This window comes from Caloenas nicobarica, chromosome Z (assembly GCF_036013445.1).
Source record: "Caloenas nicobarica isolate bCalNic1 chromosome Z, bCalNic1.hap1, whole genome shotgun sequence".
Classification (NCBI taxonomy): domain Eukaryota; kingdom Metazoa; phylum Chordata; class Aves; order Columbiformes; family Columbidae; genus Caloenas; species Caloenas nicobarica.
Window position 1 is genome coordinate 39,472,159 of NC_088284.1, and position 18,739 is coordinate 39,490,897.

The 18,739-nt window shown below is 38.6% G+C and overlaps 1 protein-coding gene across 1 annotated transcript in view; it reads left to right on the forward strand.

Moving 5' to 3' along the window:
- EFNA5 (ephrin A5) overlaps window positions 1–10,098 on the forward strand; it is a 218,713-nt gene extending 208,615 nt beyond the window's left edge. The window contains exons 3-5 of the mRNA XM_065656614.1: window positions 1,644–1,709; window positions 2,112–2,192; window positions 6,932–10,098. Of these exons, the coding sequence (XP_065512686.1) occupies window positions 1,644–1,709; window positions 2,112–2,192; window positions 6,932–7,053 (269 nt within the window). The 3' untranslated portion in view covers window positions 7,054–10,098. The remainder of the gene's footprint in view (window positions 1–1,643; window positions 1,710–2,111; window positions 2,193–6,931) is intronic.
- The last annotated feature ends 8,641 nt before the right edge of the window (window positions 10,099–18,739 follow it).

An 18,739-nucleotide genomic window follows, 5' to 3' on the forward strand; every position in this document is an offset into this window, starting at 1 on the left:
TTCTGACTTTGATTTAGTAAGAGCCTACAGCAAAGCCAGCTGTTAACACTTCTTAACTGCTTGTCATTGTGAAGGGGAGAGCATCATTTCTGCACACTTTTGTCTTTTGATTTAAAGAGAGAGACAATTTTTCAAGCACTTCCAAACAGGTGCAGAATCACAGCATTAGCTGTATTGGACTCTTTTCTGCTTTTTTTGGTGTTTGTACTGAATTTGCTAGTTCTTCTTGTTGAGTTCCTCTTGGAAAAATCTGACACTTGCCTTGGAAACACATCATCAAAGACTAATGGAATTCATTTCAAGTTAGCTGAGGAGCCCTTCAAGTGTGAGCTTAGCATGGAGACAAAGAGTGTGCATTCATATGTCTGTGTTTAAATCATTTTAGCTATTTGTCACAAACATGGACAGAATTAATAAAAGTGGATGAAACAGTGATAAATAGGACAAACTTTCCAATAGTTGCCATTTTCTACATAAGGCAGCTTGTCCTGCTGTAGCACACAGCTTTTTGATGATGGGGGAGATTGGGCAATTAAATAAAAATTACTTTTAAGTTCTTCAGGCAATGGTTTTCAGCTATAGCTTTTGAGGGGTTTTGCAAGGCCAGAAAATATGTATCTGCAAATGGTATTTCACAGGTGAAAATCTGGATGCCCAAGTCAAGTTGCTTGGTTACCGGCGTGCATGTTGAACTGCAGGCCAATGTACAATTTCAGAATTGCAGACATTGAGAGAAGTTACCAATGCATTCAAATTGGCAGATAATACACTAGAGAATCCAGTCTTTGGTGACAGGCAGATGTACTTCCCTATGATCATGTATTTTGGGGCAACTGCAGTTCTAGAGAGGAACCTTTCACAGCAGCACTTGTTCCTGGGAAATAAGTAGGTGCTGACAGTGGTCTTATGTGTATGATCATTTGCATTAGTTCTAGACGTTTCTTCTTATTCTTTTTCTACTAATATGTAAGTACTCTTAAAATGTAATATTTTGAATGGTAAATGATGAGGCAGGGATAAACTGTCTTTTGTTTGTTAGTTATATAACACAGGGAAATTATTTGACTAAAGCAAGATAAGTATTTTTTCAACAAAGTCAGATGTATCGGAGCATATGGAGGCTGATTTTGCTGTAGAATTTAATGGTATTTCTGCTTTTGTGGAAGTAGATACACGGTCCTATTTTTAGCATTGTCACCTTCAGTGTTGTTTTGGTTTTTTCATTCCTTTTTCAGTTGCTGAAGCCTATGGACTAGTGTTTCAAGACTAGCTTTTCACTAAGTGATCTTAATTATTCTGAAGTGTAATTTCTCAGGGTAGACACCTGCATTACAGCAGAAATCATATTAAACAATCTCTTGAGGAAAAAGGTGTGGAAAGGTGAAAGAAGATAGTGAAACATTGAAAATACCATGTGCTTCATTTCTTCCACATAAAGTAATAAAAAAACAGATTAGAATAAAATCCACAGTGCTTTCAATGCTTTTGCATAATCAAAGTCCTTTGTGCACTTGAAGTCCTTACATGCAAAGTCTCAAACATGTCCAGCCCTTCAGATGAAGGGAAGATACTTTATTTAAGCACAAAAGATGATTTGCATTTTCATTGTCTTACACTTGTCTTTCTTTCTTCCCGATTTATAGCTTCTGCAATCCCAGATAATGGAAGGAGATCCTGTCTAAAGCTTAAGGTCTTTGTGCGACCAGCAAGTAAGTTCTTCTGATTAAGCTTTTGAGGGTGGCTTTGTAGCGCGTGCTTTAATGTGTGGTCTAGTAAACAGCAGTAAATATATATATATATTTTATTTTTTTTTACTGTTAAATCTTTTGCAACTGTTGTACAGCAACATTTGTGTTACGATTTTCATTGTATTTTCTTTTCATTTTTCGTAAAGCTTTGTTTTAATTACATGGCTGTTGCGAACTTGTTGTTTCTGAAACTGTTGTACAAATGGAAGACTATACTGGCATTTGGACAAGTGTCACAGGCTTTAAAATATGAATATGCTTAATTACATATAGTAAATAGAAAAAAGAGAGAAACAAAGGAAAGTGGGGAGTTTAAGGGTGTCTCACTAACGTATTTGGCTGTTATCTCTATTTTTGTTATAGACAGCTGTATGAAAACTATAGGTGTTCATGATCGTGTTTTCGATGTTAACGACAAAGTAGAAAATTCATTAGAACCAGCAGGTTAGTATGCTTAGAGAATCTCTTTTAACAAATCCGTGTATCTCTGGTGCTTCAGTACTTTTTTTTTTTCCTCTTCTCTCTGCATGCTTTGCATGGTACAACTGCTCTGCTTTTGCACATTTCTAGCAGTGCTAATATCTCTTACGGTATATTTTCTGTATCCTTGTTTAATGCAGGGGAGGAAAAATGTTACTTTTTTTTTTTTTTTTTTTTTGGTGACATTGTTTAATAAAATACAGTGTATGCCAGTATAAAATATTCACCAATATCCTGAAGTCACTTGCCCAACTAAGCCAAACACCCAACATGTTTGCAAAACACTCTGTTTACTAACTGGGCCCAAAGTTTTAGAAATAAAGTAAATGGGCACACTTCATTTACTATGTGATTTTAAAAGACTTCCAGAAAAACAGGACCACTGCTTGTTTAATGCTAGTGCATGACACAGCCATGCAATTGACAGACCTATGGTTTAAATAAGAAGTTAGTCCTTTGAAATTATATACGTTTGTATGTATATCTGTTTAGGCAAAATATTATTTTTACATATGCACATACACACACACACATATATATAAGTTTGTATCCTGTTTTTATTGAAGCAGATTTAAGTTGCGGGGAGGGATTTTCTGTCTTCCCCCCCGCCCCAAAACACTGCCTTGAGAATAAGAATAACGCTTGCTGTGGTAAAGCCCCTTATCTGCCTAGGGCAAAGGTGCATTAACCTCTGCCATCAATCAAACTTATGTTTCTCTGTATGGAAAGTGCATGTGTATTGTTTGTACGGCTCAGGTTTATGACAGATAGAACCATGTTTAATTCTAGGTGTGTGAGTAATCCCACCAACTTCAATGGGATGACTCATGACATTAAAATTAGGTGGGTATGTAGAAAAAGTATTTGCAGTGCTAGTATTACCTGCTTTTTTTATACATACCTACACACTGCTCACACATTGTTATATTCAAGCCTCAATAATTAAAATACACTGTTAAATAAACAAATTATACCAGAAAAAAATTACACACATATCGTTCAGTACATACCCTGAACAACAGATTACCAAGATCTCTCTTTTTTCTTCTTCTTTTCCTTATGCTACTTGAAAGAGACTTCCCTTTTTGTATGAAGCAACATGCAATGTTTTGTTCCTTGTTATTTGCATTTTCTTTAACTAAAAGTCACTATTTATACAGAACCATAAATAAGGCTTTCACAAATTATACAGTTTGAATGATTTACCTGTGGATACACAATAGATTTTATTATTGTTCTTTAAGAGGATTTTCAGGACTCTCCTAATAATTTTGGTCTTGAGAATCAAAGATGTTCTCTAAGGAAATCTAGATGCAAGGAGAGTGCATTTACAGTAAATATATTTGTGTATTTATTAACAGTATTCTTCTATAGAAAGCTTTAGGATGATCCTTCCATGTCTTTAGATAACCTATGAATTTAGAAACTCATTGCACTTTTTTATGTTTTGTGGTTTGGTGAACACAAACTAATTAATTTGTATTTCTCCTGTTACTGGTTTGCAAAGGAGATCATCTGAGTAATAAATGCCTGATTTTAGTGAACTCACTGAGCACTTTTTTTCAGCCATGCTGCTCACTTCCCATTCAATGTCTGTACCTAACTAGCATCGTCACAAAAACATATCGTTAGAAAGCAGCATGCAAACCAGGGAACCAAATTCATACAAAGACCATGCTGCAGTCTGAGATGAAATACTATATGTGTTACCAAGAGGAAATAATAGCCTTTAATGAGAATGTTTGGTACCAAAAAGTTTCCACTCCCAGCATCTGTGTATATTTGCAGTATTTGGACCAGTCACCATTAGATAACCAGCCATTCCCAGGTCTGCCAACTGCTGTCACACTTTTCTGTCATTAGGCTATTAGACACCTTGTTGCATGTGATCTGTGTCATGTACTAATTTGCCTGCCCCTGGCATGCATCTGCTGCTTCTGTGCTCTCCCCTAGCCTGCCACTGTCGTCTTCCACAGTAGACAGGAGAACTGGGAGGCAGGAGGGTCATGTTCAGCAGATTGCTTACTGTCACCTTTCTTTTAAAAATTACCGTTTGTGTCATTCTTGAACCCTTGTAATTTCACTGGTTTTGTTCAAGAATTTGTAGGAAACTGGTGTATAGAGATCACACTTGTTTCAGAATTGAAGAAGCTAATTGGTCCTATTCTTGTCCTCCCCTTCTCTTCCTCATTAATAATAAAACTAAAAAGTCCCCAAACAAGAATTGCAGCTGTGCATATCTGGAAAAAATTGTACCTGAAGCATATGATGTAAAGCTACGTAATCTGGAAAATACATGACTGTCAAAATAATTGTTTTCTAATTACTGCACCTTAGTCTTTAACAGTGACCTTCCAGATTTTACTCAGGAATTATGTCCTCTTCATTGCTTGCCTTCAGTGTTTAAAATAAAGCAAAACCATTTTCCTAAGCATTAAAGATTGTGCAGTGTTGTAACTGCACCTCTAAGGAAAATCATATTTGTAAACTGATTTTGAGAACTACAGATGAATTGTATGCTCTATTATACAAGTACAGAGACCTTGGGACTGCTTTGACAGAAAACCCAGATGATTTCTTGAAAGGAACCCTTTAATGTTACATGAAAATTAATTCTCATATGAAGAATGGCTTTATAAAAATGACATCATAGAAGATCTCCATATTTTTCATTTTAGAGAACTAGTCTTCTTACTGGGGAGCTTTTATGTCAAGTTTTCTTAGCAGTAGCAAATGTTCTAGTTGCGGTAGTATCTGATAGTCAAAGAGAATGAGGATTTATTGCTGCTCTACACTAGTTCTGCCCTATTGTATTTTAGTGTTGACTCGTGGATGTAATTAGGACAAAACTGTTAACTTTACATGTCGCAATTTCAGGCTTATTTGCAATTCTGTTGATGATGCAAGAGGTAGAAGGTAATGCACATCATTCTGCATTCACTGAAATTCTTAGATTCCTTTGGAATAATTCTGGAGGAAACATTTTAGGGCCTGGGAGGGTCTCCCTGCTATACATGGTGAGGAGTTGTAAATGAAGTCATTCCAGCCCGTCTTTCCCACTGACTTCAGTGGGACTTTAATCTGATGATGTCCCTTTTATACAAATGTGAAGATATTTACAGGTGATCAGTGCTTATTTTTCATACTTTTACCTTGAGCAGCGCTGAAAAATTGTTGATAAGCTTTACGCAACTGTAGCATCAATTAGTGCTGGAAAAAAACATGATAGATTGCTAATCCAGTTTACTGTGCATCTTGCTGTGTAACTGAACTGGGGATGAAGAGCCTATTAACTTAAATTATGCTAAGTGCTCTACCTGCTTGTGTGCTGTCAAGGGTATGAAGAAGGGAGGGAGCTTGTTTCTAGCTAAAGCTAAGTAACGTGAAAGACTCCATGCCAATATGTCACGGTGATCCCAGTGTCCTGACTCCTGCTTCCCTTAGTGCCTTTAATTGGAATCGTGCAGCTCTCACCCAGTGTAATCCTGGCAGTGCAATTTGTTGAGATAGGAACTATGAGACAGATGCATCATAGATATGTCAACACCTCTCATAAAATGGGGGAGCTTATTACACTAAGTAGTGAGGTACTATTAATTTTTCTGGAGCCTTAAGCACTATAAAAGAAGTTATTAATACATTTTGAGGCCACTTCGCACTTTCTAAAAAGATTTAGCTTATTTCATACACTTAGTACTAAGAAAATTCAAACCCCGTTTTGCCTTTTTATGGCAAGCATCAGACAGATTACTTTTAAAGTAGCCAAATTGGATAGCTGTGGATATGGAAGGCTCTGCAGAGAAAAATGCAACACCTATAACAACACTGAAGTAAAATTTGACTTTACCTGCCTTTTTTTTAATGGCACAAGCTGTGGCTTTAAGGCTGATCTTTAGTTTACAAAATCTAACCAGAGCTTTATTCGGTATCATAAATTCAGTATTTTCTACTGTTTTCTCTTCTGCCCCTAATTTATAAGCATGTTTTCCAAACTCAGCTGGTTCTTTTTTTCATTAGTTTTAGCAGTGTATATGTAAATCTCTAATTTGTGTACCATGAAAGGTAGTCTGTTACCTATGAGGTTTTCCAGGTTGAGTATGTATTCCATAAAACTGTAGATTGTCATGTGTTAGCATTTAAAATTCTGTTTCAGGAAAGGGAGACAGGTCATAAATTCCCTGCATATCCCAACTGCAGTATACTTCAGAGGAAATTTTGTGTATGGAAGTGGAATATATGATTTGACTTACAGGCTGTCGTTTCAAATTCAGGAGCCAAAATCTGTAACTCAGTAAGGGGATTAACTGCAAAATTAGTTCTGAGCATGTGCAACTTCAAGCCCTTTCAAAAATAAAATGTTTTTATTTAGCTGCCTCACTATTGCCATTGCTATCTGATGAGCCATCCAAAGCTAGAACTACACAGTTTTATTCTAGGAAGAATCTTTCATTTCTCAATCTGCTGATATCAGACTTAGTTTCTGCTCTCTGGTCTTCAGTGGGAGTTTTGCCAGTAAGAAATGCAGGACTTGGCCCAAAGTTGGTTACATAACGACGTATTACACGCTTGTGAAAGTCAATGACAGCGCAAGGTTCATTGCCCTGTTTCATAAAGACACTGAAATCCACTTACAGTTGTAGGCTCAGTGAGAGTTTATTAAGAATGCAAAATCTCATTGGAATGTATGCTTTCTGTTTGAACAGATGATACCGTACATGAGTCAGCCGAGCCATCCCGTGGTGAGAATGCTGCACAGACACCAAGGATACCCAGCTGGCTTTTGGCAACTCTATTGTTCCTCCTGGCAATGCTTTTGATATTATAGCACAGTATGCTCCGGCAACCTGTCGCAGAAAATATCAGGGTCTTGGAACATCAAAGATCCACCTAACTGCTCATCCCAGGAAAGGGACTTTATTGTTTTTGCAGATGTCAAATTGTTATTTTTTCCTTTTTCCCTTTTCTTCTCCCTTTGAGTCTGAACTCAGCAAAAATTTGAAGGGGATAATTAGCTTGAGCACCCGTCCCTACCTACCCTCTGACTTTCTAAACCCCTCCATACAAATAAAAGGACTCCAAATGAAAATGCCAAACTATAACAGTGACACTAGTGATTCTTATTTTCCTCTGCATTCTCCTTTAAGAAGTCACCTCAGTTAGCTCACTGTGTCATCAATATGTGGACAACGAAGAATAGTGGCAGATGCAGTCAGTGAAGGATAAGGAAAGTGAGTGAAAGCCTGGGAGAGTTTTTCTCTCCAATACAATATTTATGCCTTTTCATTCAGCACTGTAAGATGATCACGCAAGGCATCGTATCACCATGTCAGGACTGGAGGGGAAATAGTAAGAATAGATATAACACCATTTCCTCCCGGAGTTTCTAATGAACAGATATCTGAAAGGGAAAGACATTGTTTCTTATAGGACTGTCTTGAAGCATCTTTGACAGTAAAATTTATGCTCACAAGTAGAAACACTGTCTTTGGTGAGAGAAAGAAGTTAGTATTTAGGAATGTTAGCACACAGCAGGCAAAGTCAGATTTAGGAAACTTCACTGGGGTAGTGAGTGCCTCTGTTATTTCGTTTTAAGGGGATAATGCACACCGGATTATTTTATTTTAAAACAAATCACCGTGGTGCTACAATTTTTTTCTTGAAATGCAGAGGCACTTTCGAGAACAAAGTGACCTTCCCCCACACTGACTTAGTAGCTGATAGCCTTGGATGCTGCTCTGGGTGTTAAAACATGCAAAGAGATTACATCAGTGGCCAGAGGAAACGTTTTAGGATCATGGGGTTTCCAGTGTTCTCTTGATTTGTCTCTCCTGCGAGTTCCTCAATCATGGGAATAAACCACATGTAGAAGAAGCCAGGACAGTCTAGTAGCGTTGTGTGGTGAGGGGAAAGAAAAGAAGTGTGGAACACAAATTCAAGTGTTAAATTTTTTTAGCTTTTCCCCTTCCAGCACAGTTTGAAGAGTAGAGGAAACTTTTATCAGCCAGAGATAAACTAGATGGGCTCCCAAAGACTTAACAAAATATTTTTTTAAGAATCCACTAGAGTAGAAAATACATTATTTAGATATACTTTATGCTGAGAGTGAGTATGTATGCTTGTCGTATTTAAACATGCGAGAGAAATGGTAACCCTTGATGCAATTAGGAAATAGGACTGTCTTGTTTGATGGAATTAGGAGTGACCCTGTTGAAGGAATATGATCCTTGGCTAACATAGAACTTTAGGACGTCATTTGCCAGGAAGTCCAAGCCTTGGGGTATTTTTTGACTAGGCTACCATGAGATTTGACCTGCTGAGCATAATCAGAGAAATACCAGACCAAGACTGAAACAGAGCTTTTCTAACAAAAACTGTGATAATTACGTTAAATGTGAAACAAAATATAAGAGCGCATTCAAACGAAACAAGGGTTTTCTATATTAATTCTGAAGAAAAAGTCTGCCGTAACAGAATTAGGTAATACTGTTAGTGGACAGCACTTTGTGGGCTTTGTTTTAATGAAGAAAAGTTTTCCAGAAGTTGAAGCAACCCACTGTTCAGAAAAAGGAGGAAAGGGGGAAATAAATTTAAGATGTAAAGGGAGGTTTTATGCATGCTATATTATGATCTGGGCTTGCCTGATATCATACAACATGGTCATTAATGCAGGGCCTGTGCTTATAGGAGGAATGTGGGAAATTTCCTCTAGTGTGAAGTGGACACAGTAAAGATGCACAGTCTAAACAGTGAAAAGAAGTCATCATCTCATTACAGGCTATCTGGTACTTTTCTCTCTTTAATGTGGATGTGCTTGGTACACACTAATACTTCCTGCAGGTGGGAATTAAAAAGCTTTGGATGAGGTGATCTTAATCAAAATGCACCTTATCAAATGGATTATTAACCAGAGTACAGCTGGTATTGCATGATAGGTAACCATAGTAAAATGACTCATAACAGTTGCAAGCAGTCATACCAGTAGCGCCAATTTCAGGTAGAAATCGTGACTTCATTTTTCATCCTTTGTCTCTGAATGATGTCAGAATTCAAGATGTATGTTTTTCCACAGCAATTTTTTTTCACTAGTGTTACTCCAGGTGAAATTCAACCCTTCATTTTATCACAGAGCCCTGCTGGGTGGACGAAGAACGACACGAGTGATGCACCTGCAAGGCAGGTCCCTGCACTGCCTGGGTGGCTGGGAGCATACCAGATGCTGTCAGCTTGATACTTGATGGAATCAGGCAATCCCAGTCATACCAAGCGGGTAAATGCTGATGGGCTTTGTGTTGCGTTGCAAATCTCTGGAGGCTTTAAATGCAGATGTTGGTGCAAACTGAGGAGATTTCTGGTCCCTTCCCCTTCATCTGCTCCAGCTCAAGTGTGAGGGACCGATTCTCCCTCAGCTTAAGTGGCTCACCCCCATGAGCTACACTCCTGGCTGCCAAGGGTATTGCAACGTGAAGCAAGGAAAATAGGGATCAGTCAGTTTAGTGGATACTGTGTATCCTTTAATAGACAAGGTAACATTTCGTGTTAGTTTAGAATATTGTTTTGTACTATACTTACTTGGATGGCAAAGGAAAGACAAGTAAAACTTTAAAGCTTTGTTCTTTAAATTCTGTATTATTAGCAACCTCTGTTGTATATAGTGTTTGATAATAAAGTATTAATTTGATTCTTATGTCTTTTTGTAAGTGAGAACAATAGACTTTCAGGATATTAAAATCACGCGTCAATTACAAGACAGAGCTTTGAAGCATCAAGTGTGATCATGGCTGAGAACTGAGAGACAAGTGGCCATGACACTGCAGCATACAGGACTCATCTTTGAATATCGTTCATCTATTGCAAGACTTCACAATGTCAAAACCTGGAACAACATGACTTTTAATGATCAATGTTTTGTCCTCAATGTTTAAAAGTCTGATGTTGGAGCCCTGTGGTTTCTGTGTTAGTTTTGGTTTTTGAGGTTTTTTTATCATGTTTGTTTCTAAAAATGCTTTGGGGATATAACAATTCTTCTGTTATTTTGTTTGTTTGATTTTCTTTGTGCCATTTTGGTTTTCCTCCTGTTTTCCTTCTGGTTTTGTTTCCATGAATAGTTTTTTTCCGGAAAGGATCTTGCCAGTGTCATGTGCGATATATGTATGTATTGATTGCAAAAGAACTAGAAACAAATTTGGGAGGTACTGAGAGCAGATGAGTAGATTGTTTCCTTTCCTATATAATTGTGGAAGGAAAATGTTTGTATTTGTACCTGTTGATTCCTACCCCTAACTCTCAAAACGGAACTTGATCCATTGCCTTCTGAAAGCAATGGTTCAGTCACTTTCAGAGGCTTAGAGTGTTACCTCTCCCGCTCCTTTCATTACACTTGGATTTTGTAATCACCAGTTTTAATGTACAACTCTCCACACTTCTCTTCCCTCTTCCTGCCCTTCCTCCTCTTTCACCCCTCTCCCTTTTTAATTTGGAGCTGTGAATGGGCAGATCTGTTTCTGGTCTGGCATCACTGAGTTTTTCCCATGTATTCACCCTCGAGCTTCTCAGATGTGAGACAAATCTCCCTACAATAGGCTTGCTGCCATTGTCTGTACAGTTTAATAGATGCTGGCATGTTGGAGGTTACCCATGAGTCTGCGAAATCCACTTTCCATGCTTACTCTTGACACCCCATTGAAGACACTCATTGTGTATGCATCTGGGTATGAAAGTCCAGCTCAGTGTGGTCCTGTGCTTGTACTGCCCTGCTTTGCAGTTTCTTTGCACTTATTCATTGAGTGCTGGTTTTGAAATGCTTACATTATATGAACCTAAAAGAAAATGTCCAAAAAAACCCCCACAAAATCCCTGCCCCATAAGGTCTGTATTTGTATATACATGTGTCTGTACAATTATACCTAAATAAAATTAAAGATTTTCATCATTTTAATTGGTTCTCTTAGACTTCATTTTTGTTCAATGAATTGCGTCTTTATCTTGGGGGCTATTTGTACCTACCTTAAATATTTGTGGGGAACAGAAGCCAATGAAGAGTGTGAGTGGGAAGTGTGAAGAATGCAGTGGGAACGATGACTGACTGACTAGAGCTGTAGCTATCAACATCCTGGCTGGCCTAAAACCTGGCTTTTCATTTTTCACCTTTCTTTAATGTGTTTATAGCTCTTCCAAATACTTAGGAGACTAAGGAACTATGTCAATCAAGTGCTGGAGCATTACATGGTTTGCATCATCACTTTTGACCTGCTTTGGGCCTCCTAAACAGTTTTTCTTAACTCCCCTGGCTAACAGGTGGTTGTATGGTATAACTCTTCTTTCTTGAGGAATAGAGCCAGCCCCAGAAGTCCGCAAACAGGGCAGTTGCACACAGTGCCCCTCTACCTAGGATGCCACTCTGACTGACAGTGACTTGGAGTTGGCTTTGAAATTTCAGTCATGTTTTTCTTTACAAAAGGGAGGAGAAAGGCTGAGAGCAGTGGGAGTCTCATAGATGGAAGAATCTGGGCAAGGGTGCCTCCTGAAGGGAAGCAAGCAACTGGCTGGCCGTTTCCTCTTTCCTTTCACCCCTGCCGTGAGAAGCTGATGTAGTGCCTCTAAAAATGCACAGGACTGGATTGGAGTCAACTTGTATTTAGATCTGAAGTGGCTGTCTTTCGCAGTGCCCATTCACTAATCATATGATAGGTTTAACCTGAGAATTTAGGTCATAGAAGGTGGGGGACACATACCAAAACCTATAATACAGGCACTGTGCATTCAAAGCTCAGCTGTAATTATACCATGTTAGCGTTAAACTCACTGAAAGCTTTTTATTACATTTAATTAGTTGACAGGGCAGCAAGTACTAATTATAACTTACTCTAACCTTCTTTACAAATGAGAAGTGACAGCTTGGTGAGAAGTGTTTGTGTGAGTATGTGATACAAAGAATTGATGCACCAGACATTTTTCCTTTGGAGCTGTGATATTACAACCAGGGCAGGGTTATAAGTGGCACATGTTCAGTATGTCTTAACATAATAGCCATGTCCAGAAAATATCCTGCAGTCTGACACACTTAATAGCCTTTGCTCAGAAGACACTCTGCTTTTGCAGGTATTTGATTTCATTTTTCTGCGTTAGTGTGCACAATGGGCCTTTGTGCTCCTTCATCTTTCCTTCTGCAGAATAATTCTGCTCAAAGAGTACCTCTGAGGGCATTCTTAGGAATATTCAGGCATGCATCATAACACTATGATGTAGTTATATGCTGAAGTGGTTTATTCATTCAAAACAAAGCCTTGATTTGTATAGGTTATATATGTGGTAGCCAGCTAGGAAAGTTAATCTTTTTACAGCCATTAACAGCACAGGATTGAAAAGTGCCTCCTTCATTATAACTCTTTACTTTGGTTAGCATTTGCCCTTTCTAGGAAGTTTAGTTTAAAACATGATTTAAATTTGTATCACAGGTGTATGCATACAAGCCCAGATCAAGACTCAGTCTTTGCTGTAAAGGCTGCAGTACAGGCAGCTCTTGTATGAAATGACTGTTTATGATTGTTTGCTTTCAGTATCATTTTGATTTGCTGCAAGAAGTCAAAGCAAACTGAAGTACCGCAAATTTAAAATTTTGTTAAAATTTTCTCTTAGACTACATAGAAGCTTTTTTTAAAAAAAGTATTCGTTAGATTAAAAAAAATCCTTTAAAGAAATATCAAAATGGAAGTGATATTGCAAAAATGTTGAAGAGCCAAGAAAGTATTTTGGTGGTTCCCTCCCTGCAGGTAAATCTGTTAGCTGACTTAGACTATCAGTCGTAGTTAGTTCAGAAGAATTTAAAACACAACACAACTCTTGCAGCCACCAGCACATCTTGGAACACTTGTTTTTCCTATGATGGTTCTTTAAGCAAGTTCTCATGTCATTTAGTTATATAAGGAGGAATACAAATACAAGAAATTGCAGAACAGCAAGCTAAATGTCTACTTGGAGGGAAAGAATATTCTGTTTTGCCTAGAACTTTATTAAAGCATACACTCTATTCACGATCAGCATAGAGTGATTTCTAGATGCTTGTCTACCTTGTATTCTGAAGTAATGGAAAATTTTTTCCTTTGTAAAAGGAAGGGTTAAGTCAATTGATAAGATACTGTAGGTATAAGCATCCCTCTGTTCCTTCTACTGCTGAGAACCAATTGTGCCTTTTGTTGTCATGTACTGTAACTTGCAGTATGTTAACTAAAGGTTCAACTCATCACTGACCATCTAGTCCAAGAAGTTTAGGAGGCATCTTTTTTTTTTTTTTTTTTTAAATCTCACTGTCACTTTACCTATTGCAAAACAAAGGAGTAAAAAGTCTAGACATTGACTGCAACAAAAGCAAAGCATCTTTAGGCCCGAAGTCACAACCCTGATGTAATACTGAAGTTCTGATCCTTTTATACTTGGATATTGGGAATAAACTGAGTGCTACAAAGTGCAAATGTCTAGCTGTGTTCCTGCAGCAGCTGCACTTACCTGAGGAGGGTCAGAAGAATTAGGCCCTTGACTAGGTGTGAATGCTTCAGTGGAAACCTTGGCATGCTGTGCATTACATAGCACTGCATGTATGTATCCTTATGCTACTGTTTACTACAATGGGATGCAGAAGGAGTGGAGGAGAGCTCATTCAGTCACAAAAGGGTAAGCAGCAGCAGGAAGTGTACAGCAGATTTTGAGTCAAGGAAGGAAATGGCTACTGGTGTAAACTGTCCATGTATAAATGTCTTGCTTATTCATTGAAATTCGTAAAAACATTAACTAGAAAACCTGCAAGGTACCAGATTGTGTTCTCTAGAATTTGTCCTCTGGTCAAGAACTATGCTTGTGTAAGTCAGGGAAAGATTTACTGTTCAAGCAGGCCAACCATTCGTCAGTTTTGAAATCCCACTAGCATTTAAAAACATACACCTCATCTTGCAATTCTACAACAGGAAAAACTTGAAATCTTGAGGCTGTATCTGGAGCTGTTCAACGTGGAGCTGGCAGCTCAGGATTTTGAAGGATCAGGCCTTTGTGAGAGGTCTCCATTGCTGAGCACTCTGTAGCGAGTACTTTAATGATGGTTTTTAAGCTTGGCTTTGGGAATAACTTTTTGTTGTTGCTGGTTTATATTTGCCATCAAAAAGATCCTGAAGCTGAATCAGGAGTGCAGAGCACAGATAAATTGACTTTCAGGGACCAGGATAAAGTTATATTTTGGTTTAGGATGATTGCAAACAGAAGAATGGCTGCTCTGCCTTGAAAGGAATTAAACAAGAGCATGGATCATGTGCAATGTTAATGGTTAGACATTAAATGTGAGGCAAAGCTGGATGAACCCATGCAGTGATGTTTATCAGGTTTTGTACATTAGTTTTACAATATCCTGGTTCTTACACATATTTGCATTACAAAAGACCTTGTGTACCTCTTGACACAGAAGCCAAAACAAGTATGCATATCATCCTTGTTAGTGAAGACATGCCCCTTTTGTTGTTGTTTATTTAATTGGTTATTCTGCATTTATTTACAGGTAAAAAGAAAGGAAAACTCTGCACACTTCCTGTGCTCTGGTCTTATTAGCAAGATTTCCTCAAAACTCTTGTACTCCAGAGAAGTTTTGCCAAGTGGCTAAATTAAATGCACACAGTATGAATATTCATGCTGTTTTAATGATGAGATTTTTGCATCCATGCATAACAAAGGTTTTAACAAAAACAGGTAACGAGATTGGCACAAAACCGTGAAGTGGTTAATATAGCAGAGAGCAGCAGGCAGTGCATGCCTCCCTCCCCTTCCTCTAGCACCAAAATTAATCTGATGGGACACACAGATCTTCCAGATAGCTTTCCAGAAAGCAGGTGTTTTATCTATGCTTTGTGCCACAGCCACCACTTACATGCTTCATTTGAGAAAGCTCAAGGTTTTTAACTAAAAAAGGACCTTCCACTTTTAAACACTATGTTTATTTCAGATATTCTCAGCAGTGTTTGCATTTGAGTTTGAAGCTGCCTCTTTGCTTTGTCAGTTCGGGAGCAACTGACTGACAAGTGTTTACAAGGTACAGGAGGCCGTAAGTCAAAGCAGCACAGTTTTCATGAGCTGAGGTAGGGAAGGGCAATCCCTTCTCCTCTTTCCTCCAACTGCTTGATACTGAAGGGAGATTGTTTTAAGGTTTCATCTTTGGTAAGGTACAGGGAAGCTGTAAGGTCCTAAAGACTACAGCCCTCCTTGTCTATAGGCACAACTACTAAAAGCCTGATCTCTTTAGTGTCCAAGTGAGATGCTGTAAGGTCACGATAATGGTATGCTCAGAAGGGACACTGAGCATTTTGCTCTCTGATGAATTTTAGAGCAAGTGTTTATTCCATGTGCTGGACCTGTGGAGCAGGTGTCAGGCAAAGTATGTGTAGATAACTGATGTCAAACAAGCAAACAAAGAAACACCCACTTAAAAGGCATCTGTGCTCACCCTTTCACTCTTAGCCAGCACCTCCCTGTGGTGTTCTGTTGTCAGATTGTTTCATTGCCATCCCTGCTGCCACACTTCCAGCAAAAATGCTCAGTTCAGGGATTGGTTTGGACCCTGGACAACGGTTATCGATTCTGCATTTTTTTCCAGTTGGAGATACCAAAACCCATTTGCCTGAATTTTGACCTTTGGCCAAACCTGTCCTTCGAGGCTGATGTTCAGGGCTCTGCCCCACTGCTCACTGCTGAGGTTGCCTGTCACAGTTTGCAACACACCTGATGAAGATCAGGCCTCAAACTGGGACATTGGCAGCAGCCTAGCTCTCAAAGTAGGAGCTAAAAGATGCTTCAGGTAAGAACTGGACTGGAAAAGCTGCCTAGGGCTAGGCACTGGGAGTCTGTGAGTCAGAGAGACAGATATTTGAGGCAAAAGAAAGGAATTTATTATAGTAAAACTACTTTTCTTAAAAAAGAAAATAAATAAAACAGTGACTTGAAAGAAGTCACAGTTGAGTGCTTATAAAAGATGTATTTAATTTGCATGGATGCATACTCAGGGAAATAAGACTTTTGATCTTCAGTACAGCCTAAAATAAATCAACATAGATCTTATGTTACTTTCTTGCCATCTTTTCTATATGGAAATTTATTTGGTGTTCTATCTATCATTGTCAAAGAGATCAGAAGAAAAATTCTTTCAGAGTTTAAACTTTTTTAAAAAACTTTCATCAAGGGGTAATAATCTTACTATGAAACAGATAGATACTTTTCCGTGTGTTTATACATGACACCAGTATCATGGAGCAAGTCAGCCCTGACAGTATTATCTGGATGTCTTGTCACTGTTCCTTTCAAGGGTTTGCTGGTTTTTGCATGCTTCCAGTGAAAACTTGTCCCAGAAGCAGCTATGAATGCTGTTTACTTTGTTTCAAATATACTTAAAAAATCACAAAGGAATAAACTAAAGATCACATGACTATCATAGTTTCATGTCTCTCAGGAAACAGATAACCATCTTAAATGTGTGGTTTAATATACTGAAGAATAATAAAACTCTTCTATTTAGAGACGTAATGCAGCTTGCTAGCTGCTTATGCTTCAGGAGGCAGAGTACAAGAACTCTGCATTTCCCTCTTCCTCTCCTCAACAAATTGTCAAGTCTGAAGAAGTTGCTGTGAAAGAGACTACAATGAAAACACACACCTCAGCCATGTGAAGCAGCTGTTGCATCTGCAGGAGCAGGGACAGATGTAGCCCAGGACAAGTCCTCAAAATACGTATCCCAGACACTAAATCTGGCATTGAGGAATTGGAAAAGATGATGTTTTCAGAAATGGAGAAAAGAAAACACATGCAGTCTTGCAATATAGTTTGATGGGAAAACAACAACAACAACAACCACCAACAAAAAAACCAGCACACACACAACACAATGGAGCAAAAGAATGTCCTGATTGGGCATATTACAGAGTAATGAAAAAAGAAAGCCATTCTTGTGGTAAAGCAGCATGGCATGGAGACTCCAAAGAAGAGTCTTCTGAAGAACAGAGAAAACATACAGTGACTCACTGGGCAAGCAGTTTCCATTTGGAAAAAATATGTAATAAATATTAACATGCCAGATTTGAGAGCTGTTTACATCAACACAATACACTGCTTATTGCATATAGAGAGTGAGTGATGCCAAGCCTGGAAACCATCATTTCTCATCTAACCTCAGAGTATCCACTGTTAGTTGAAAACGGCAAGTGAGAAACAATGCAAGTGCTTGACATCTAGCAATAAACAGAGAAGAACTTTATGAATTGGGCACCTGGTGCTGTGCTGTGATCCCTGCCTTTTAATTTCTAGTCTGTCTCCAACTAAATTAGAAGAGAAGGTAGCATATCTAATAGCAATTCTGTCTGTAGGACATGCTGGAAAGAACTGAATTAAAACTCTGTATTATCACACAAAACGCGTCTTGTACCCAGTCCTTCTAGTTCAGCTACTACCAAATATACACACTACTGTGCTATATGTAATTTGCTTATTTATTTTCAGGGAGTTGGCAACTCCACCATTAGGCATTAAAATGAAAACCTTGGGGCAGAAGTTGAATCTCTTGAAACACAGTTTTTGAATGGACAGGGGGAAAGAATGGGTAAGAAACTACAACAGAATTAAGGAAATACTTTGGGTCTTCCTTGTGAGAGAGTGTACTCCCTCCCCTTTGCCCAAGCCCAGTAGCCAGTCATTTCTTAGTAATTAAATTTGAAAGCATTCTCTTCATTACCTAGTACTGTAGAATAGGTGGCCAGGAGAGATACTGCAACTAACTTGTTTGGGCAGACTCCTAGGTGTGGGTACATATATGTGGTTGAAAAGCCTTTGCACTGGAAAAAACTCGCATGACATACAATTTTTAACAGAGGAAAGTGACCATGACTATGATAAACTGCATATTCATGGGTAAGAATGCTGCAGACCCTAAGGAATATTATAAACAGATTGTCAGACTGTGATGAGATTCGCTGTTGAACACAGGAAACAGAGTTCAATTTTGCCCAGAAGTGTAAACTCCAACAGGCTGTGAATCCACTTGGGATATGCTGATAGAGTGAGGACAGAGGCAACAGGCACTCCAGGGGCTGCTGAGTTTCCAGTTTATCCCAACCTGAGATTTTCCCCTATGAACGCTATTTGAGCCTCCACACAGAAACAGGGAGACAGGAAAGCCCCCTAAGACAAACATATTTTAGCTTTAAGATCAGAGGTTGGCATTGCTCCCTGGCTGGTTCCCAAGAAGCTTTTTTAATCTACAATTTTTCTGTTCTTTGCCCTTCCCTCACCCAGGCCTGTTTCTTTGAAACTCTTTATACATAGTAATTAACTCTGCCTTGGCCAGACTTTTGTGAGGGTGAAGGGAAGGATGGAGCATTTTGTCTGGCAGGTAGATATTCCCCAAATCAGGATGCTCTCCTTCTAATATGTTCCCTGGAGTAGAGGCCAGAGACAAGTAGTGCAGTTTCTTTAAATGGTTCCTAGGAACTGTC